This window comes from Typopeltis vanoorti, chromosome 16 (genome assembly GCF_054136105.1).
Source record: "Typopeltis vanoorti isolate ZY-2024b chromosome 16, IOZ_Tvanoo_1.0, whole genome shotgun sequence".
Taxonomy (NCBI): domain Eukaryota; kingdom Metazoa; phylum Arthropoda; class Arachnida; order Uropygi; family Thelyphonidae; genus Typopeltis; species Typopeltis vanoorti.
In genome coordinates, this window is record NC_143564.1 from 71,734,497 (window position 1) to 71,758,259 (window position 23,763).

The window sequence follows — 23,763 nt, forward strand, 5'->3', positions numbered from 1 at the left end:
TATATATATATATATATATATATATATATATATATTTTTTATTTTATTTTTTTTTAAAAGCGAATCACTTACATATATATATATACACACATACATATATATATATATATATATATATATACACACACACATACATATATATATATATATATATATATATATATATATATATACACACACACACACATATATATATATACACACACATACATATATATATACACACACACACACATATATATATATACACACACATACATATATATATATATATATATATATATATATATATATACACACACACACATTAAAAAATATATTTTAATATAGATATTTCTATCTTTCTTATCAGCTTTTCTATGCTGAAAGCTGTAAATGATTTACTGATAGATTAAAGGTTTATGCACTGTTCAAGTTGTAACAGTATTTATGGCTAGATATACCATATCTAGCTATACTAGGTAACCTAGATATAGATTTACAACCTTTTATGTGTGGAATTCCTATTAAGTATTTATCTAATATGAATGGAATGTATTACTCTGTCCATATAATAAAAATTACTTTTATTCTTTCATGAAATGAGCACTATTTTAATGTTGCGAAAAGTGTGTCATAAATTAATTGTACAACAAGATATCAAATATCAATTTCAAACATTCAAATTTTATTGTACAAAACATGATGGAATAACACAATTATCCAACTATAACGAGTAACAATTACATCATTCTGTAGTAAAAAACAAACAAGCTGTCGCTGTTAAAATGATTTAAAATTTTGTCTGATATATTTTTGGATATCGGAATACCAAATTTCTATGCAAAGTACAAAATAATTTATAGTATTTTTGAAATGTTTAAAGCATCTCGTAGCATGAAATCTCTAAGTGCCCACAAAGCATTTACGACATTTCCATGATTTCCTGCACCATTACCTAGCCAATGAACTGGAAGACGACTTGATTCACTAACAGGGGTGTTTTCTTTTGTGGCTTTTAGCTGTTTATCCCAGTTGCTAATGTTTTTCTCTTCTGCTTGTAGACCTTCTATATACCTATAAATAATAAAATACATGTGGATAAATGCATTACTACATAGGTGCTTTCTTCTGTAATGTTTCAGAGAAAATCCTACCTGATGTGGGTATATTTCTAAAAGATGTCACAATACATAGTCTGCAGAGCAGCCACAGAATGTCTATAATAGCTATGATGACCAAACAAAGCTATTACTATTAATGCTATTGGCAGACACCTGCACAGTGCGCAAGGACTTATCATGGAAGGTTCTCTTAACACAAAATATATTATACCGTTCCTTAAACTCATGAAATGCTCACAACACCAACTGGTAATCCATTCTACTTACTTCATAAGCTATGAAAAACCCAGACTTCAAACTCTTGCTTTCTTACTAAACGGCCAGGTATAACTCTTTGTTCTATTCCTCTAATCCCCCCCCACCCCCCATCAATATAATATAATCTCCTTACTAACTTTGGTAGACAAGCAGAGTAGAAGAGAAAATGATAGAAGCATGCTTCTATCATTTCCTCCTCTACTCTACTCTGCTTGTCTACCAAAGTTTGCAGTCTGCATTCTTTAACCTCATAATCAACATTTTATAAGTTTGATTTTACCTCTAAATCTTCTTCACTGTCTCCACATTCCTTATCAAATTAAGATAATAAAATCAACACATTTGAAAAGGAAGAGCAACTATTATTTTTATGGCTAATATATAGCCTACTTAAGAGTGCCCCTAAAAGGGTCACTCCTAAACGAAAGTAGGTTATATTAGCCATAAAAATAATAGCTAGGAAGAATAACTTTTTCATCCCTACAACTTAACAATTTAATATTTGTAGCCAATAATTTTGTGGAAAGTTTTGCCACTTGGTTACAGTGCATGTTAAATTTCACAAATTATATACTCATTTAAATCATATATCCAAGTATACACTGCAGTAACTTCATGACTACATTAATTTACATTCCCTATCTGTCATCACAATTCCTAAATCTTTACCTCAATAATAACATAAGATAAATAACTACCCAATACCTAAGTCAGCCTATTTTTTTAAGTTGATCTATGGGAATTATTACTTTAATGATTCTACAATGATTTTGTCTACAAAGTGTGATAATCTGATGAATGGAAAGAAACTGATATGGCAGCTCAATTTCTCACAGTCTATTGTATTTACAGGAGGAGTGCAGTGCTAACTGAACACACAATGGTGCTAACTGCATATAGCTTACCAAAACGAATAAACTATCAACACTTTACACGAGGAATTATTTGACACTTTAATCCAAAATTGTAGGCAATCTTTTATGGCAACTCTAAAGCTGCAGCAACCAAAAATTTGGAAAAAATTTAAAAGCCACTGGGAAAAAAAAAAAAAAAAGTAGCATCCTCCAAGCAAACAATGTGCTCTTCACAGTAATATCAAAATTGTACTGTTATGAATTGATCTTCACTATCAGAAGAAGACACCACTGCTCTTAAGAGATAATTTTGTTATCGTATAATGAAAAATATCAAATGTGGGATCTTACAAGCTATTTCCTATAATGGTCAACAATACTGATTTGCATATAGCTAACCAAATCCAGTCTTACAAAAGGCAATATTCCTCAGAAAAAAAAAAAGAATAATAATAGCTCTAAAGAAAGTCAACAATAAGTAGATTATTCTAACTTAAGCTTGATAAGGATAATGCTACTATAATAATGAATCAAACATCAGGATCATTCTGTCTACCATATTATAGACCAGGATTCCAAGAATACAAAAGAAAAAACAATTTACATCTTAGTGTAAAGAAATCACAAACAAGATACACCATTAGTTTATTATTAACAGCAGTGGTGGCCTGTGAAGTTTTAAGTGGGGTGCTGCCTATACAAAATAATTTTTAAAAAAATTATTTTTTTTCCTAATCAGTAACTAATTTATTAATAAATAAGTCTACATATGTATTTATTAATAAATTGGTTACTAATTAGGAAAAAAAGAATGATTTTTCTAAAATTTTGTATAGGCAACACCCCACTTAAAACTTCATGGGCCGCCACTGATTAACAGTATACAAAACATTTAGAAAAGTAATTTATAAAAGTAATACATCAACTTGAGTGTATGCAGTCACAAAAGCAAGCAGGGATCAATAATAATTATAGCATATATCCCTATTCTTAGGCAAATTACAGACAAGACAAATGAATATCACAAACCTCTGGGTTTGGATTCCAAATACTTCAAAAAGGCATCTGATTCAGTAAAATTCCAGATATCTTACAATCACCATTAAAAACAGGGTATAACAGAACAAACATACATATAAACACTGAAGAAAAAAAAAGTATATATACACCCCTGTCATTAAATTACATAAGAAAAGTGAAAAATTTGTAATAAATACAGGAATAAGACAAGGAGATAACAATATCTCCAAAACACACTGAATTAGCAGTTTTTCATGAATTGAATCAGAAGATGGAGGAGTTGAAATTAATGGCAATGCCCTGATCATCTGTGTTTTGCCAATGAAAAATCTAAAAACAAAAAAAAAAAGTAGCGATGAATAGTAATGATTCATATGTTTATTTGGGAAAAATCATGAAAATCAAAGATGGACAAACAGTTAAGTGGAAGAAGGAATAAAATGAAGGAATATAGGGCTGTCAGTTTTTGAGAAGGTAAAAGATATCTTTTAAAACAATCTTCCACTTAATTTGAAGAGGAAAGCTTTTAATCAACATATCTTACCTGTGGTCAACGTATCTATCTCCAACCAATATGCTTTGAATCTTGTCATGAGAAGGATGTTTGTGATTGTCTTAGGAGGTCAGGAGGAAAGAAATGAATTTCATTACCTAGTGTGAATAACCACCATCCTAGTTATTGAAAAAGTTTCACGTCTGGTTTCTAGAGCAGGGTTTTCAAGACTGTGTAAAAAAGAAATAATAAGAAAAATACAAAAATAAAATCCTTAACCACCCAAAGTACTAATGTACTTTAAGTTTACGGCCTTTTGTGGATGGAGTCACATAAAAAAATGGCCAAATACAGCAGTACTCACAACAGTTTCAACTGTAACTGTGATATGAGTTGTGGATTAAAATTTTTATTATTTAATTGAATCAGTGGCTTGTTAATATCACAGTTACAAATGGAACTGTTTGCAGTATATTGTACTGTCCGATGGTATACTGTAACTCCCTTTATGCTTTCTAAAGATGTGAATGAGAGGCTGTGTCTACCCTGTCATTATCCAGATAACATCTATGGATGACAAAATATATAAGTGCAGGTAACTGAAATTTTCCATGCAAAACAGTGCGAATAATAGAAAAATATGAAATAATATTAATGTTTTAAGGTTTATAAATCGAAACAAAATTACCATCAACAAATACAAATGAAATATAAGAGGATTCGGAGGAAGAAGAATAAAGGATATTCATGTTTAATTTCTCTCCAGATGGTGAGAAAGAGTCTTCACATGGCTGGATGGGTGGTAGCTAGTCATATGAAGACTTCTGTGAGGAAAGGATGGATATATGTGGAACTACAAGGCTTGTGATTATGAAAAGGAAGACTGTTTGGAACTATAGCATGGAATGAGGAATTAAGTGGGAAGGAGATAAATGTTGACTGGAGACTGACCAAGATATATTTAACAGTAACAATGTGTGAATGTATTTCGAATGAAAAATGGTTGGTGAATGAAGTTGATAAATAAAGAGATTAAGCATGAAATCTGGAAGAAAAAGAAGGCACTGCAGAGGCAGCACAAGATGAATAGTGGTATCATTCAGTTACATAAAGAGCAGACAGGAAGGTGACTGGATTTGTAAGGAGCGCAAAAAATTAGCAAACCAAGAAAAAAACCTAGAATTTTTTTGAATATGTTGCAAATCTAAGGAATAAAAATTATCATAAGATGATGTTAATTGATGAAACAGCAGATCAGTAACTGCTGAGGATGACACAGTTGAGGAAACTGTATAAGGAAAGTGTGAGCAAGGAAGTGAGAAACAGATTCTTTGCATGGAAAGTGGTTGGTGAGTGGAATGCATTACCTGACAGTGTAGTGAATGAAGACACACTGAATAAGTTTAATGCACAGTTTGATGAGCTTTGTGTGTGACAATGTATACCTCCCATGATGAATATTTTGATTCCATGGAAGTCTGGTGTTACTACTAATAAAATATTATGCATATAATACATAAGACTGCAAATAGCAATAATAAGAAAATGATCATATTCAAAAAACCCATTGTACTATATTTACTCAAAATACTTTACATGTGTGATTACAATCAAGTCAGCAAAATTATTCAAAGGTAATCAAAATAACTTATTATCACAAGACCTATAGCACATCAGTGCCATGCAAGCAAGAGGTCAAGAAGAGAGGAGGAATCTGTTCACATTCTTTTAGAACAGCTGAAGGTTATATTCTTTGGGGAAGGCAAAGTGGGTTAGGCTGTTCCAAAGAACAGAAATAAAAAGAGAGGGGGGGGAGGAGGCAGGAAAGTTGGTTTGGCAAGTTCAAGCTGGACTGTAAACGAGTGTTGGTTAGCAGCAGCTCTGATTCTCATGATTTTGGAGGAAAGTGTACGAATAATAGTGCCAATTCAGCAGAGTACCATCCATGAAAGTACCTATAGAACATGTATAAGGTGGAAACTGAACATCTATGGGACAGGGATTGAAGCAGATCTGTGAGAGCAAGGGAACATTAATTAACCAGACTGCTCACTTCATTTTGGTACACCAACCCAATATGAGAGCAAAATTCTATGTCTAGGCAGTTTTGGGATTTGTGTAGAGTAAGCAGCTTTAAAGGTGGGTGCTAATTTTGATTTGAGTGTTTTTTGATGGCTGAAGAAACAGGATGTCCAAAATGGGAAATCTGATTGGATATCTGGGTATTAGTGAACGTTAAGGGCAGGAGCAAGGATGACAATGCTGTCCTTACCTCACTGAAATATAGCTAGGAGATCAGCGTTTGGGATAATAGCCAGGGTGGATTTTAAGGATTCTAAGCATTGGGCACTAAAACATTTGTCAAATAAAAAGGAGGAATGGCGTGTACTGTCATCTGCAAAGCTAGGGATAGGACCTAAAGTCTGCAAGAGCAGGAGGAAGAGTGTAGGTGAAAATACAGACCCCTGGGATACTCATACATTGATAGGGAAATCTGAGGACAGGAAACTATCCACCATGACAATAGCAAGTGCCAGAGGATAGCTGCAGAAGGTAGAAGGCAGACCAAAGAATGACAGTTTGCTAAGTGCCAAACCCATATAAAAAATTTTGAAATGCTGAGAACAACCATGCGACTTTCTCTGAATCATTTCATGTCTAGAATCCAGAGGTGTAGGCTAGAAGATTGGCTGTGGATCAATAGTGGAGGAGGAATCCATACTGCTGGTCGTTGATTAGTTGGCAGGTCTCCAGGTGGTGACCTGCTGTTGATGACCTTCTCCATAATTTTGAGAGAACAAAAGTAAAGAGCAATTGGATGGTAGTTTAAAATAAATTAAAGATGCCAAGAAATTACCTTTATCTAAAGTGGAAGCAAAAAAAAAAAGTTTGCACATGAAGTAACTTCACATCAATGGCCCATAATGATTTCGACCTCTTATTAAGGTCTCACCAGTGGGAGCCAGACCTAGAAGTTAACTGTTAACTTTTGTGGCTGAATGGATCTCAATCCCATTATAATCCCTTCATCTCTAAGAAGTTGGTTTAAATGAATAAGAGATTATTGAGCACCTGGCTCACCCAAATTAGGGCAGTGTGGGAGCACTTGTACCGATGAGCAGAGCTGCTTTCAAGCGCTTGTGTTTCCACCTGTCATTTTCATCATAGTTAGATGACTCTTGAATGAGTTAATTGGGGGTGAATAGCTGCTTTGGTGAAATATGTAAAGGCAGTTTCACAGAGAAACGTGGGAATATCTGGTATGTTAGCATCTCAGTGGAGGAGAGCATTCCTGACAAACCATGGAGCATCAAATATCATATGGAGACACTTGTTTTGGATAACTTGTAGTTTATTGATGTTGCTGGGGGAAATGTGACCCCAAGCTGGTGATCTGCATGTTAAAGTTTTGATAATTGTTTTGTAGATCCATAGCTTGTTTTCGGTGCTGACTTGGCTTCTTCGGTTGAGAAGAGAGCAGAGCTGTACAATTGTGGAGTTTGATTTGTTGCAGGTATATAAGATGTGAGGATTAAAACTGAGGTGATTATCTAGCTGTATACCTAGATATTTGGTTTTGGATTTCCATGGAATAGCTGTGTTGAAAAGTTTAACTTCTCCGTAGTGGGATGCTTTCCATCCTGTGAAAAGAATGGCAGTGCTTTTGTCAGCATTAACAGCTATCTTCCATATTTGTCGCTGTGATTTGTGAGTGCTGCGTAGCTAAGTGTGGTCTGAGAGATCTGCTCAGAATTGCCATGTTGTCCGCATAGGTGGTTGAAGCCTATGGTGGTTCAAGCTGTGCTTGGGATGTCTGCAACAAAGATGTTAAAAAGCAGTGGTGAAAGCAGCGAGCATTGAGGAACACCTGCAGTGATTCTTTTCAAGGACAATCTGAGTCTGTGCAACTTTACTTGGAATTTCCGGTTTTTTAGAAAGGAGTCAATGAGTTTAGTGAAGTAAAGCGGAATGTTGGCTGTAATTAATTTATAGATAAGGCCTTTGTGCCAAACCTTATCAAAGGCCTTTGCAACAGCTAAAAAAGATAGCTCATGTGTGTTGTCTCCAGTTAAAACTGGTTATCATAAACTCTATCAATCTATGAACTTGTTGAGTTGTACTGTGCCCGATACGGAACCCAAATTGCTCTTTCGGAATTATGTTGTTTTTGTTCACCTCATCTTGCAGACGACTGAGAATGACTTTTTCCACAATTTTCCCCAGACATGACATGAGGCTGATGGGTCTGTCATTTTGCGGAAATTGAGGCGCTTTTCCTGGCTTGTGAATGAGGATTATATCTGCTTGCTTCTAGCGAGTGGGAAAATAATTTAATCTGAGTATTGCATTTATGATGGCTACTAAATGAATGACTGCTTTATGCAGGTGCCTTTATGGTCTTGTTAGTAATCTCACCAGCACCTGGGGTCTTTTTGTTGTTGAGTTTTCTAATTATTGAATAAACTTCTTTAGGCAAGGTATAACAAATATTTTCTCGGCTGCAGGGTTGACGGAGCGCAGAGCGAACATGTCAGTGAATTTTCTCGATGAAGAGCAAGTCTGCATACACGTAGTTAGGTCTACACTAAAGTTCTAGGGCATCTGCAAAAGCTTCAGCCTTTGCATCATCCCTGTAAACAACACCTCTTTCTCCGTGAATGGGCTGGATGTTGGAATGATCCATACGGAGAGCTTTTGCCAATTTCCATAAAGAATTGTCTTCAGCTTTAAGGGAACTTAGCTTTCTTTCCCACTGATGATTTCTGTGGTCTTTTAATGCATAGCGATGCTCTATTTAGCTCTTTACGGTCTTGGGGAAATAATGTGTTGTGATAACGGTGTCTATTTTTGTTTTTATTGCAGATTAGAGTAAGAATTTCTTCTGGAAGCAGGTTTGTTTGAAAACAGTACAGTGGAAACAGTAGAGGCTACAGATAAGCCACCTTGAATATTGCTTTCTAGGTTGTTGACCGCTGCGTCAATTTCTTCACAGGAAGAGATAGATGGTACTGAGTGTAGCCTTAAATTTAGCGAAATTAGTATATGTCTGGCTGGGAATGAGTTCAGGGTCCTGAACTCATTCCCATCAATTCCCAGCTACAAGTGGTTAATGAACTAAGTTCATTAACCACTTGTAGCTGGAATTGATGGGATGTGTTTTTGAAGATCTATATCCAAAACATCAAGTCTGCCATGTGGCCCGTTGCATGTTGGTTCAATCGGACCTGCAATAATGTTTCTCAGTAAAGCAAAGTTGTAAAGGATCATATGTTGTTATTGATGCCCTTGCTATTCCATAAGGGATGCTTTGAATTGAGATCTCATGCCACAATTGTTGTTTCATTAGTATCGAGCAGCTGGGAAAGGTCAGAGGATAAGAGAGTTTTACCTGGAGGGTTATAGACTGAATATACTTTTAAATTGCCTGCATTATTGGTGTGAATTTCTATACCAGTTTCTTCCAGATTAGTTGTAGTGGTCTTCTTTATTTCATTGTAATGGATGTTTTTCTTGACAAAAATGGCAGTGCCGCCACCTCTGGCATTAAGCCTGTCATTTCTGATTAACAAGTAATATCCAAGTTTGGAGTTATTGCAGGGTAGTAGATGCGTCTCATTAATTAAGAGAATATCAATTTTGAAGTGATCTGCAAATTCTTGTAGTTCCAGAATTTTGTTATTAAGACCATTTGCATTCCAGAATGCGATCTGTATGGAATTTATTGAGGTGGCCAGATTATCCATTAATCATTGAGAAAATGACTTGGGTATTTTTGAGAAATCTGTTTGTATCAGTCTGGTTTGGATTTGATTTGCTAAAAGCTGTTAGCATTTCTCCTAGAGTAGCAGCAAGCATCATAGCAGAGTTTTGACTGTTTGGTATTATTTCTGCCAGTTTGGTGTGTGAGGAAACCACTGAGACGTACAATCTGTTACTTGTAGTAGCTCGCAAAGGGCTTTCTGGTGCAGGAGGTGTTGCATGCTTTTGAATTGATGGGACTCCTGTTTCTTTTGCTTTTGACAGATTAGATGGGTGGAATGAGCAACCTTTGTAGTTCGCTGGGTGCGGCCCACCACAATTTGTGCATTTAGTGGGAGTAGTGCATGGTCTGGAACATGTATGAGAGGGATGATTACCTCCACATTTAACGCACTTGAACTCTGCTCTACAGAGCTTCTGAACATGCCCGTATTTCTAGCAGCAGTGGCATTGACCTGCAGACAGATATCTTCCTTCTGAGTGTTCTGTCTTAATTACTAGGTTGCAAACAATTTTTAGATCACATACCTCTCTCTGGTCTTTATGGATTACAGGCTCTGCGGATGGAGACTCCTTCTTACGCTTTTTTCGGTTGACTACTTGATAGTCATCGGAGTTATCAGAGTCTATTTGGGACTGAATTTAGCTGATGACAGAATCTCATGGGTGTTATCTTGAGAAGTGCTGGGAAGCGGGTTGATAGTCCTCTGTTTCAACTTCCTTAATCTGGTGGATCTCTATTCTTCCCAGCCATTTAGTGTGCAACAGGTTACCTACATTTTTAAAAACTGCAAGCAGTTGCTTGAAATCTAGTTCATTATATGGAGTGTCTATGGTTAGGCCTAATCTGTAGTTAATGAGTGTTTGCGTGGAACAATAGTTAATAATATGTTATTTCTACTATATATAAGTCAACAATAGCGATTCTAACAACAGTGTGTAACGGAAGCAAAATTAGGCCTAGCAATCACCCTCATTGCAATTACAGTTTTCTGGAATAAAGTACTTACCTAGAGTAACCAGAACTGCACATCAGATAACAACACTACCTTGATCATTCTATGCACCACACAAACTTGAAAAGAAAAACTGAAATAGACAAAAACTGATCAAATTCACTCACAATTCATCACTCAAATCCACCATCTTTCACCAGACCTAGAAGTGATGCAGTAATGCAGAAGTCATATATTTCCATATACAAGCAGTCAAAAGGTGTTACACCTTATTTTTAAAATACTCTGGATTGGATGATAGATGCTGAAAGTTTTTCCACTTGGTTATACTATAAATTAAAGATGCCAAGAAATTATTGGCTGACTTTCATCACCTTTCTTTGGAATGGGCTGGATGCAGACCTGTTTTCATGCTGTAGAGCAGGTGACAGTTGAATAGAATAGAACAGATCAAAGAGGCAATATATGATAGGTACAGGTTTTTAACACAGGCTCCGAGGCACAGGTATTTAACACAATAGGTAGGATAACATTCAGACCAAATGGCTTGTTCATGTTCAGATTATTAAGGATTCTTTGGATTTCTTTCGGGCAGAAGACTATGGGTAGCATGGAGTGAGCAGTTCTTGGTAAAGTTGGAAGAACTTTGCTCTAGTCATCAATGCATGAATCAGAAGAGAAGAGTGATAAAAGTTGGCCTTGTCTTTGGGAGTAGTGAAAACATGGGAAGACAAAAGTTGTGCATAATGGCCTTGGTAAGGGATCAAAAGGCTTGACTGCCATTTGAACAGGTGGCAACATTTGATCTTTCAAAATCTGATTTGGATTTGTTGATATTCTTTTACAACTTTTCCAAGTTGTGATATAGAAGTGAACAGTTGGAGTTTTGGTCTTGAACTACTTGTGGTATGCTGAGTTTTACTGCGTTGGCAGCCTTTTTTGAGAACCAAGGGATGGATGGTGGTTGGGAATTTCAGGTGAAATGAGTGATGAATGTCTTCATTCCTGTGAGGATGATTTCTTTTATTTGGTCTGAGCAAGCGTTTGGATCAGAAGAACTGAAGCAGTAAGAAACAGAAGAAATAAATATAATGGGGATGTCAGTTCTCCTTTTCGAAACTCAGACCACAACCTCATAAGTCTCCTTTGGTACTAAAAGAAGTCACAGAACTCACCCCTTTGCACCCTTATAGTACCAAAGGAGACTTATGAGGTTGTGGTCTGAGTTTCCAAGAGGAGAACTGACATCCCCATTATATTTAGAACAGGAGCTTGTCAGGAAGAGATCAAGTGTGTTGGCAGATTTGATGGGGTTGTGAGGTATTTTGGTAAGGAGACTGGCAATCTGTGTTACATTGTTGCTAATGGCATATACTTCTTCCTTCCTACATGACTGGTGAAACTGGAGAAGGGAAGCAAATTTGAGGTGTGGACGCTGAAGTCTTCCAAGAAGAAGAAGAATCAGGGTATTCTGACTGCAGAAAATCAAGCTTCAGAGAGAGAGAGAGAGAGAGATGAAAGGTTAAAGTGGTTATCAGAGTTTGGATAGCAATAGAATCAGCAAATGAAAAAAAGTGACAGGTTGGTATGGTAGAGAAATTTTGAGCCAAAGCAGATGAAATGAGCAAAGGAGAGAGGGGGGGGGGCATTTCGAGGTTCTGTAATCTTTGACAGGATGTGATTCTGATGAATGCATAAGTGCTGCCCTTGTGGCATAATGAAGAATGTAATGTGTAGTTTGGACAGTTTAAATTGGTTGTTGAGGTTGCCAGTTGGAATATTTTTATTAGGAATAGTAATTTTGGTTTAGATTACTGTGGGTGATGGTGCATATTAATTATGTTGCTGTTTAGGCCATGAATATTTTGTAGTTGAAATAAACTTTTTTTTTTTGGTTAGATTTTTGTACAATTTAAGTATATAATATAAAACAATATATTCAACTTAAAAGAAGGCAAAAATGCAAAAACAAGAATAAAAAAAAAGTTAAAATCTAAAATTTGAATACAAAAAAATCCAGTTAAAAGAAATTCTGAAAATAAAATGAATGTATTCTTCAAAAGAAATTCTAAAAATAAAACATTACAATACTATTTTCAATTTCTACAGTTGAAATTTCAGTACAGTTCAGCTCACATAGTCTCCTGATAATTCTGTCAATCACGATTCAGTAGCATAAGAACTTCTAATAGGGAAGATATCAAATGTTACTGCCTACTGGCATAGTAAACAAACAAAGTTTTAATTATAGCTAGGTGGTGGTGGTGGTGATGATGATGATGATGACAGTGGAAGAGGATACCAGTTTAGATAGATGCTACATTCATAACACATCAACTTAAAAGAAGACAAAAAATGCAAAAACTAGAATAAAAAAAATCCAATTAAAATAGATTCAGAAAATAAAATGAATCTATTTTAACTGGATTGAATGTACTCTTCAGAAAAAAATCTAAAAACAAAACTAATAAAATCTAACTAGCAAAAGAAAAGAGTGAGAGAATTAAGATAGTAAGTCTGTCGCCAAAGTTTGACAGAGTAGAGCTGAGAAGGAGGGCTAAAATAGCAAATGATCAATGCATAGGTTATGTAGGAGGAGTGGTGTGGAGTGAGTTTGACGAGTGAAAAGACTTATACAAGAAGGATGGTTTGCATCTGAATGGATTTGGTGTTCAGAGACTGGAAAAAGTGTTGTTAATGAAGTGAAAGTCGATATGCAGAATCAGGGAAACTAGAGCTTTTAGGAGGAAGTAACTGTTCAGTATAAGAATGTGTATAATATGCCTAAGGGGCTTTGCACTTTATGTACACTAATGCCAGGAGCATTCATTCGAAACAAGCAAAAGAAATTTTTGGCATTGGTTGGCTCATCCTGGCCAAAGGTTATTGACATTAGTGAGACACGACTAACAGATGATATAGTTAGTGGGATAGAATGTGAAGGATATAATGCATTCAGGGAGGATAGAGAGAAAAGAATGAGTAGAGGAGTGCTATTGATGATAGCCAATGAACTGCAACCAAAGAGAGAGTAGAAGTTCAACTGCAGGCCATGAAAACAGCACATTTGAGGCTATCTGGTGAGAGATTGAGGCCAGCAGAACAAAATATATAGTTGGGGGATAGACCAGGGGATGGAAAAGATGATGGGAAATTTCAACTATGAGAACATAGACTGAAAGGAGGAGAGGACACATGGGAGAAAGGAAATGGATTTTATGCAGTTACTAAGCAATAATTACCTGAGAAAACATGTAATGGAATCTACTAGGGGGTTTGAGATTCCTCGATTTAGTAATTGCATCTGAGAATTTGTCTATAACGAATATTACCATGTTGCTACCAACTGGTGAGAGTGATCATAAGGTCTTGACCTGGAAAGTGGCCATCAGTGCCATGGCATGTAAAACTGCAAGAGCTGGATGCTGATAGTGCATGGGAAGTGGTAAAGGAGTGTTTGAAAGAGTGCTTCTAATAGGGAAGATATCAAATGCTATTGCCTATTGCCTTAGTAAATGTTTATAGTAAATAATGGCAGACTGCATACCTACAGCCAGGAGAATAGATCAAGTGGGAGTTAAATGGATGAATATCATCATCAAGCTGGAGTTGCAAAAAAAGAAATGATTGTGGAGGGAATTTAAGGAGAAAGGTGATTTACAGGCACAGGCCAGAAGGGTAACTAGTGTGGTAAGAAAAGCAGATTATGAAAGGAAGTTAGCAATGCAGGCTAAAGAGAATTCCAAACAGTTCTTTCAATACGCTGCAAGTAAAAGAAAGAATGCATATTCTTTCTCTCTCTAGTGTCAAAGATGCACAATAACTTCCACAACGTTTTTTATTTTGTTGGAAAGTAAATTATGATTTATTTGTTTGTTATTCTTGTTTAATCCTTTATCCAAGTGTAAGCAAACAAAGTTTACATGTGTAATATCTTCACAACTAGGCTACTTGTATATAGAGGCTGATGACTTCACATCAAATGTCTAGGTATCCAATAATACAAAGTACACTTCCTTTTCAAAGTGTATATCCCTATGCATTAAAGGAGGGTCACTACCCAGTCCAATTTCGACCTTCATTGAGATTTCATCAGTGGGAAGATACCAAGGTTGAATTAATGTAGAAGTCATATTGCAGACGTTGTATGCATACGAGTAGCAATGTATATTGCTACTTTATATACAAGCAGCAAAATACAGGTATATGAGAAATATTTACTGCATTAATTCAATGTTGGTATCTTCCTGGGTCAGGCTTTCACTGATGAGACCTCAATAAATGTCAAACTAGTTTGGGTAGTTACCTTCCCTTAATGCATAGCAATATGTACTTCCAAAAGAAAGTGTGCTTTGCATTATGGGATGCTTGATGTGAAATCACCAGCTTCTATATACAAGTAGTCTAGTCATACTTTACAGGAAAAATTTTGTTTTCTTCCACTTGGATAAAGGATTACACAAGAATATAATTTCTTTGCAGTATACATTACTAACTTTCAAAATTGATCCAAGAGCAATAAAGCAACTCAAGTAATTTAGTTGAAATGTTGAAAGAGAAGTAAAAATTTTCCATTGAATCGTAATACATTTTCTGTGCACTGGTTTTCAACAGCCAATCACTGTGAACATTAAGTGGAGTTGCCCTATTATCTAAGGTAGCAATGACTTCCTATTGCCTCCCCAAAGGGCATTCATAATGGCTTGATTTCTGGCTGGCTAAATGAAAAATAAATGTACCAACTCTGAGCTTAAGAACAACTGGCACGGATTCTGTAAATAAAACTGATAATAAAACTAGTGTTTCTCCAGTAAGGAAATGATAATAAAACTAGTCTGCTCTAGTAAATTTTTGGACTGCCTATTGTTTACAATAATGAATTTAAAATAGTATTGCTGTGATATATAATACAGTGCTCACTGTATTATATATCACACGAAATCAGAAATTTCAGGTTTGTGCATAGTTGTCCTAGAGTATTTATCACCAAACAATATCATTAATATATAAACTGAACAACAATGGCCCCAATACAGACCTCTGCAGCACACCACTAGGGACTTCCTCTTTCGAGATACTGCATTCCCGTATACAACTTTCTGATACCCACCTGACAGCCAGTCATAGATCCAAGTCACTAGTCTGTTATCTAATCCCATCCCTTTCAGTTTATTTAACAGCTTGTCATGTGGCAGTCTATCAAAAGCTGTTGCAAAATCAAAGTATACCACTGTATATGCATCTCCCTTGTCCAAGACATCTGTCACCTTGTTATCATACGTAAGTCATTGGTAAAAAATGATCTCCCTTTAAGAAACCCATGCTGAAAACCAGAGAGAATACTGCTGTTATCAACCATTTCTGTATCTGAGTTCTCACCAATCTCTCCAGTACCTTCACCACAACTCCAGAAATACAGACTGGTCTATAATTTGAAGCTACAGCCTTATCACCACCTTTATGCAGTGGAACAATTTTACCCTCCTTCCACTCTCTTCGAACCCTGTGCTGTTGTAAGACATTTATTAAATGGGCATGCCAATACTACTGCCAATTCCCTTAAGACGCATGGTGATATGTCATCAAATCCTATTGCCTTACTGACATCAGGGTTATTTATTTCCTCAAATACCTCCTGCTCACTCACAATTAAGTCATCCTCTCCTATGTCATCTACACTTGAGTTTGTCATGATTTTACCCTGATAAGGATTATTATTATTGCATCGGGTCCTCAATGGAGTCCAAAGACTCACTGTGAGAGGCCCAATTTATCCACACAATCTATCACAGCTCTTCTTGAACCCATTAGCAGAAAAAGCTCTAACAACTTACTCTAGCAACCTATTCCATTCATTCACAACTCTCCGAGTGAAAAATCTAGTCATCACATCCTCACTAACTGGACTTTTACTCAACTTTCAAGGATGATCTCTGGTTCTTCCCCATCTAGCTAAGTGCTGAAACATTTCCCGTCCATCAGTCTAGATATGGAAGTATCAGGGACTTAAAAAGAGAAATAACCACTTCCTTATTTCTATTTGTTAGTGTGCTCTTCAATAGCTAAATAATCTTATCAGCTACCTTAGCAAAATGTCCTATAAACTTTAATTCTCTGTCTACCACCACCCCTAAATACCTAGCTTCATCTATTTCCTGGAATCCAGTTCCATCTTATTCACTGAATACTTCACCAACGTCTTCTGCAGCAGTTGCCATTCTACCATTTTGATCCATTATTATCATCTTACCATAGCATTCTTTCTTCTACTTGCCACATATCTGAAAAACTCTCTAGGGTTTTTCTTGGCTTGATTTACTAATTTCTGCTCATATTGTAGTTTTGCTGTTCTTACTAACTGAGTCTCCTTTCTGCCCTGCTCTTTATACTCCTCATGCAATTGATTGCTACCATTATTCCTCTTGTACTGTGTTCACAGTATCCTCTTCTTCCAAATTTCATGTGTAATCCCTTTATTCATCCATCGGACATCTACTTTATTCAGTCTTTTGACCTACAGAATATATTTGCATGTCGATATCATTAAATATCTTCTGCTCAATTCCCATGCAGCATGTATCATATCTCCCTCCCGCTTAACACCTTATTTCATGCTATAGCTCCAAGCTATCTCCTAAGCTTTTTGTAATCACCAGCATTGTAATTCCACATACAGGTAACCCTCGTATAACGCGGTACTTATACAACGTGGTCTAAAATTGTATTATTCCTTGTTGAACGCAGTACTTATACAACACGGTCTACAAATTGTAGTAACTCTTTATCTTTTCATATGTTTTTCACCACGCGACTTAAAAATCAAATTTTATATTCATTAAATTTGTGTCTGCCTGTATCCCACATGTACCTCAATTGTTTACCGTATAAAATGTTTATTGTTGAAAATTGCCATTTTTCTGCAAGGAAAGTGCATTAAAAATCATAAGTGTGTTCATCTCAAGCTGACCAGTTTATTTTCTGGTGAGTCACATACAATATGTAATGCTTGCTTTTTTGTGTAAAAAATTATTTTTATAGTAATGGCAACAAACTGCAATGAAAGGGAAAACCCAACATTGAAAACAAAATTAATTTCTCTCGAAGAAAAATATTCAAAATCTTGGATCGGTTGAAAAATGGAGAAAAACCAGGAGTTTTTACAGGGACTTTGAATTTAAATGAATCAACAATTCGAACAATCAAACAAAATGAACATAAAATCCGAAAAAGTGTTTATTGCTGGGTCAACGATAAGTGCAAAGCATGTTGCTCATGTATGCGATATTCTAATGGAAAAATGGAGAAATCTCTAATGATTTTGATAGAAGATTGCACCTCAAAAGAAAATTCCCATGGATGGAAATCTTATTAAACAAAAAACTCTCAAAGTTTATAAATATTTATAGTGCAGACCAGGTGTTCAATGTAGATGAATCTGGTTATGTTGGGAAAAAGTGCAAAAACGCACCTATATTTCGAAAAATGAAAGATCAGCTCCTGGATTCAAAGTTTCCAAAGAGAGAATTATTCTACTGTTTTGTAGTAATGCATCAAGTGATTACATGACAAAACCAGAGTTTATTAACCAATCCTCAAATCCTCGTGCTATGAAAGATTAAAATATGCACTATTTTATTTTGCCTAAAACATTTATGCATTATGTATGTACAATGAAGTTTAAGTACAATTTGTAATTTTTATACTATGTATTTGTTTCATAGTTTATGTTTTCTTAACTTACATGAATTACTGAATTAAATAAAAATATATTTTTTGTTGGATATGTCATTGTTCTTTATATAATTAAAAAAAAAAAAACGATTTCAGAACATAACCCTACTTTTTCTATGTGATCTGAGACTCGCATAACGCGGCATTTCTGCAGAACCTAACATCCGTGTTATACGAGGGTTACCTGTATATCCTTTCCTCACAGAAGACTGCATATGGCTAGCTCCAACCCAGGTGATCACTTCATGATCACTCTCACCAACCGGAGGAAAGTGCAAAACCCCACTCACAATCACTCATGTGATGAAGTGATCGGATCTAAAATTTTTAATCCTTGTGTGCTCTCCCTTACATACTATCTAAGATAGTTGTCTCTCAAGCACTGAAGAAATTCATTTTCTTTATTCCTGAATGCTCTCTTCATTCCAATCTATTTTGCTATAATTAAAATCATCTATAATGATCACCCTTCCTTTGTTCACTAATTGAAATTGCTTATGCATTTCTTCTTCACCACCCTCCATATTCCCTGGCCTATAGCAGCATCCAGCATTTAGTTGGATGCTGCTAAGGGCTCAAAACATAAAAACACACACAAAGTGGACATAATTTGCCTGCTATCATCAACAGCACCTGCCCTCCTTCTTGTCCTTTCTATCCTCATGGAAAACATCATATCCTTCCATTTTTATTCCCATTAGAATATCATCATTATCCAACCATGTTTCACTTATTCCAACAACTTTTGGGTAAATAAACTCAATCACTGAAACCATTTCATCTCCCTTATTTTGCCCCACACCTGATAATTTCCAGTTGCCTTCATCACTACTTATCCTATCTATCTCTTCAGACTCAACTATATCCCAAGCTATCCCAGTCCTACACTGACCTCATGCATACATCCACTCTCTTTATACTGTGCCCCCCCTGTCCACCCCGAATTTTCCCCCATTTCTCTGCCCATGTTGCATTATTGCTTGTTCTATTATATCACTCACAATACTACTATCCTCATTTACAATTACTTCAGTCTCACCAGTTCCTCCTTCCTTCCTGATCTTTTGCTTCACCTCCTACTTCCTTTGCTTTCTTGCTCACATCACTCATTGTTCCACTTTGCAGCAACAGTCTCTCTCTCTAACTCACACCAAATCCATTCAAATGGAACCTGCCACTTTTGTGCATTTCAATCTTTCCCTTAAACGCCTTCTGCCCATCCACAAACTCCATTCCCATCTCCTCACACAGCTCTGCCAACACACTGTTCATGATCCCTGCTCTCTATCTCAACTCGCCATTATCATACCTAGGCAACACAATGATCACCCTTTCAACTACACTGTTATCATTCACCCTCCTCAATAACCTCCTGATATCCATTCTTACATGCTCTTTATGTCCAACCAAGTAATTTGTTCCAACCACCACCACCAGCTTGCTTGTCTGCTTATCTTATCTAATGCATCAATTATCCTGTTAATTCTCTCTTTCCTGGAAAACACAACTTATGGAATCTCACATTTACCACACCTCTAATAATGGATTCTTCATACATCGCTATTCTCAAGTCATTTGCCACTACTTTCCTTCATCCTAATCTTTTGCATTCATCCATTCTTATTCACCAAACTTCTCATCTCATTATGCATATATTTCACTTCTTATTGTGATCAACTCATTTTTCAAGTCTTGCATCCTAGCAATCACACTATCAGTCAGTCTATCATTTGTTTCCTCGTTCCACCTTTCCTTTGATTCTACAGTGTCATTCGCTTTTGTTTCTTCAGCTATAATTTCTTTTGCTTCTGTTTCATGATTTATACAATCATTTGCTTCTGCAACTGCTTCTATTCCATGATTCACATGGTCATTTGCTCTGGCAATTACACACTCTTTCATTTTCTGTCAGTTTCACATTTACCTATAACTCGTAGGTTAATAGAATATCGCCCTTTTGACCTATTCATATCCTCTCTCTCATCTCCTGTTCAGTCTCCACACTCTCTACATTTCTGGCATGTATACATGTTGCATTCGTGACAATGTGTCATTCTTGAAAAGTCCACACTGTTAATTATGTTTGATTTATGCATTGCACTGCCCTCACTCATACTGCCATTAATTCACTGCAAGCATTATAAAAGGTAAAGTCTGTTTCAAACACACAAATCTCCACAATCACTCAGTTACAATATGCCATGAAGAATAAACAGAACTACACAAATCCAAATCACTACTTTACCGCAAAAATAAAACATCTTTTCAACAGCAACTTTCAACCGCTCTCTCTGGATGCAACTGTTTGCAGATGATGCCAAAATTGGGGCGAGCAATGCAGAGTCAAGCAGATGTTGTGGCCTGAGGACTTGAATAGATTGTATGAGTGGGTAATAGTATTGAACTGCCTCAATATTGCAAAGTGTAAAGTTTTGACATTTGGTAAGCAATAATGATGGAATGCAAAGTATATATTTTGTGAGCAAACTTTAAAGGAGCTAGAAGAGATGAGAGATCTGGGAGTGGTGGTGGACAAGGACCTGTATAATTATCTGATGTGAAGTCATCACATCAAATAATGGTAATAATGCAGAGGACCCTGACATGCAGAAATAAAGAGGTTTTGATTCCATTGTATAAAGGATCAGGCCTTATATGGATAACTGTGCACAGATTTGGTCACTAGGTTTTCATGGTGATGAGGATATGTTAGAGTGAGTGCAGAGAAGATTCACAAAGGTGGTAAGTGGTCTTTGAAATGTGGAGAATGAAGACAGATTGAAGGAATACAGAATGAAAAGGGGGAAAATATGATTGAGACATATAACTTGGTCAGATGTTATCAGGTTAACGTGGAAGAAATTTTTCAGAGAATGGGGGAGGGATAGAACAAGAAGCCATCCTTGGAAACTATATAAAGAGAGTGTGAGCGAGGAGTAGACTCTTTACATGGAGAGTGAAATGCATTGCCTGAGTGTATTGTGAATGTAGATACATTGATTCAGTTTAAGGCATGGTTGGATGAGCTTTGTGTGTGATAGTGTGTACCTCCCACGACGAGGAGTTTTCCACTCCATGGAGGTCACACTAAAAATATAATAATGATAATTTAACATTGTGAAAATGAATAATTATTCTCATGATGACAACTATCCATTTAGTTGCTCTTTAGAATATATTCTTGGACATCATAGTATTTTAATTCAAGTCTTCAAGTATAAGTTAATCGGCAGTTTTTAGGTTCGATTCATTTTAAATCACCAATAAGCTTTTAAGCATGCATGTCTTAACTTAGCAAACTACAAAAATAAGTTTTATGGATAACATATTATAAATAATTCATTAATATCTCATGGATTAATTTGCCTATCTTTCACCTGAAGGTCATCTTACATGTCAACACTGACCAAGATTATAAGCATGAATGCAATGCACTTTATCATAATGGGTTTCTTATACTTATCAGTTATATAGTATTTCTTTTATTATAATTATTTTTATCCTGCTGTTCTTTTATATAAATGACAGTATTACAGATGATGGATAACATTGCTTTATATATCATGTTTTATCTTTCAATTGATGCGAATCAAAAACCATAAATATATAATGATCAAAGCTTAATGATTAGATAAAGAGAAAATGGATAGACCTGGACTTCAACTAAGAATTTTACATTATATAAATGTAAACATATATAAATAAACATGCATATATATATATATATAATTTAAACTTACTTTATGTATGTGCTAGAATGTAGTAACCTCTGTGGTCGTGGTGGTGTGGATACAAATATTGGCTCTACTGGTCTTGTTGAATAGGATGTCTGTCCTGAAATTAACAATTGTAATACTGATTTAAGTGAATGTGCTATAAAAATTTAGTTATTTTGTGGCATTAATATATATTCAACAACAGAAAAATAAATTTAGAAATCTAGATTAATCATCCAAATTTTCCATTAGGAGTTAGATAATCTCAGAAACGCCATGCTAGAGATCAAATATAGATAGTACTTTTTAAAGCCAGTTCAAGCAACCTGTCTATAAGTAGGGTGGAATGAAAATCATCTACCATGACAAATGCCTTAAAAGTGACCTTACAGACTTGTGATATTCTGGCTAGGGCATAGTAACAAAGTCACATCAGAGATGCAATGATTGTCAGTACTGTGATGATCATGACTACTATTTTTGTTTGTGGCTGTTTAAAAAACTGATAGTTAAATTATTTGTTTGTTAATAGTATTCATTTTTAATTCCTGCATCTGAGAAAGACCTGATTATTGTATTCATAGTAAACTGTAAGATGAACTTACAGTAGATAATGTCTAGCTGATTATAGTAGTGGGTGGACCTTAATGTCAGCCCTTTTATCAGTTATTACAGACATTTTCCTGTCTCAAGAAGAACCTATTTATGGTTCTAATCAAGGTTTCCCAATTTCTCCACCTCTAGATTGGGTTTCTAATGTAGCCCTAGCCTAATTCAGATTTTCCCTTATGCAGATCAAGGTTCATTATACTATGCCTAGAAACACAACATTTAGGCTATCTACTGCAAATTGATTATATTTCTGATGTTCTTGTTTCTGATTCTTTACCATATACACTCACACTAGGATGAGAAACGTTTGTTACCAGGAAGGAACAACTTTTATTCTGAAAAAAAAAAGTTCCTTACATGAATGATAAGAAATGAATCCAGGTCTTTTTTCTACTAAACCAGTAGTCCAAAGGTAAGCTCTGCCATTCTTTAGTTACTAAATCACAATGTGCAATGCCAATGAGTTTGCAATAATTATTTTTTTTTTATTTATTCGTTTATATAAGAAACTCATCCACGAATGGTTGTAAATCCATCATGTATTAGTACCATGGGTGAGTTAAGGGCTAGATAATTCAGAAATACTACCCTAGAGACAAAAACACTTGCCTTTTTCAGGCTACTTCATGCTTCTAGTCAGCAGAGTAGTGGTTTCACACGAGGCAACGAAGTTCATCTACCACCTAAATATCCATGTTTGTAGTGAGATTAAAACCCATTATTTATTGAATGGAGGGCAGAAATGTTATTCACTCATTTCTTTCTTTTAAGAGTTATTCACCCATGTAACTAGGCTGGTTTATTACAGGTTATTACATAATATGTAAATTTAATTTTATTATGTTAATTTATTGGCAAAATTTTATTTTGAAAAGTATTCTGGAATTTGAAGTGATATTCTTTTTTCATTTAATTTTCAGAGACTAGATTTACTGAACATTATTTATTAGTGAATGAAGAAAATGGCATGCTGTTTACTTGAAAGCAAAGAAATTAATGCTTTTAATATCATCTTTATGCTAACTTAGATGTTTGCCAAATATGAAAGATTACGGATCCGAAAAGAAATACTGAACCCAGTGATATGTTCATCATCAATAAAGGGAATTGTAGGAGAAAATTAAAACAAGAAAACATGTTCATTTCAAATTTTTCTTAATTATGGATCACATCAAGTAATAACAAATCATCGACATAGCCAAAGAAGTACAAGGAGCACACAGAAACATCTAAGACTCTTCAAAGGACAAGACAACAACA

General features: G+C 35.5%; 1 protein-coding gene across 6 annotated transcripts in view; it reads right to left on the minus strand.

The window, feature by feature from the left end:
• Positions 1-646: 646 nt before the first annotated feature.
• Positions 647-23,763, minus strand: part of polybromo (protein) — a 686,480-nt gene continuing 663,363 nt past the window's right edge. For all 6 annotated transcript variants that reach the window (XM_090406695.1, XM_090406694.1, XM_090406697.1 and 3 more), the window contains 2 exons: positions 21,916-22,009; positions 647-1,056 (listed from right to left, as the gene is read on the minus strand). In XM_090406695.1, coding sequence (XP_090262821.1) covers positions 840-1,056; positions 21,916-22,009 — 311 coding nt within the window. In that variant the 3' untranslated portion in view covers positions 647-839. The remainder of the gene's footprint in view (positions 1,057-21,915; positions 22,010-23,763) is intronic.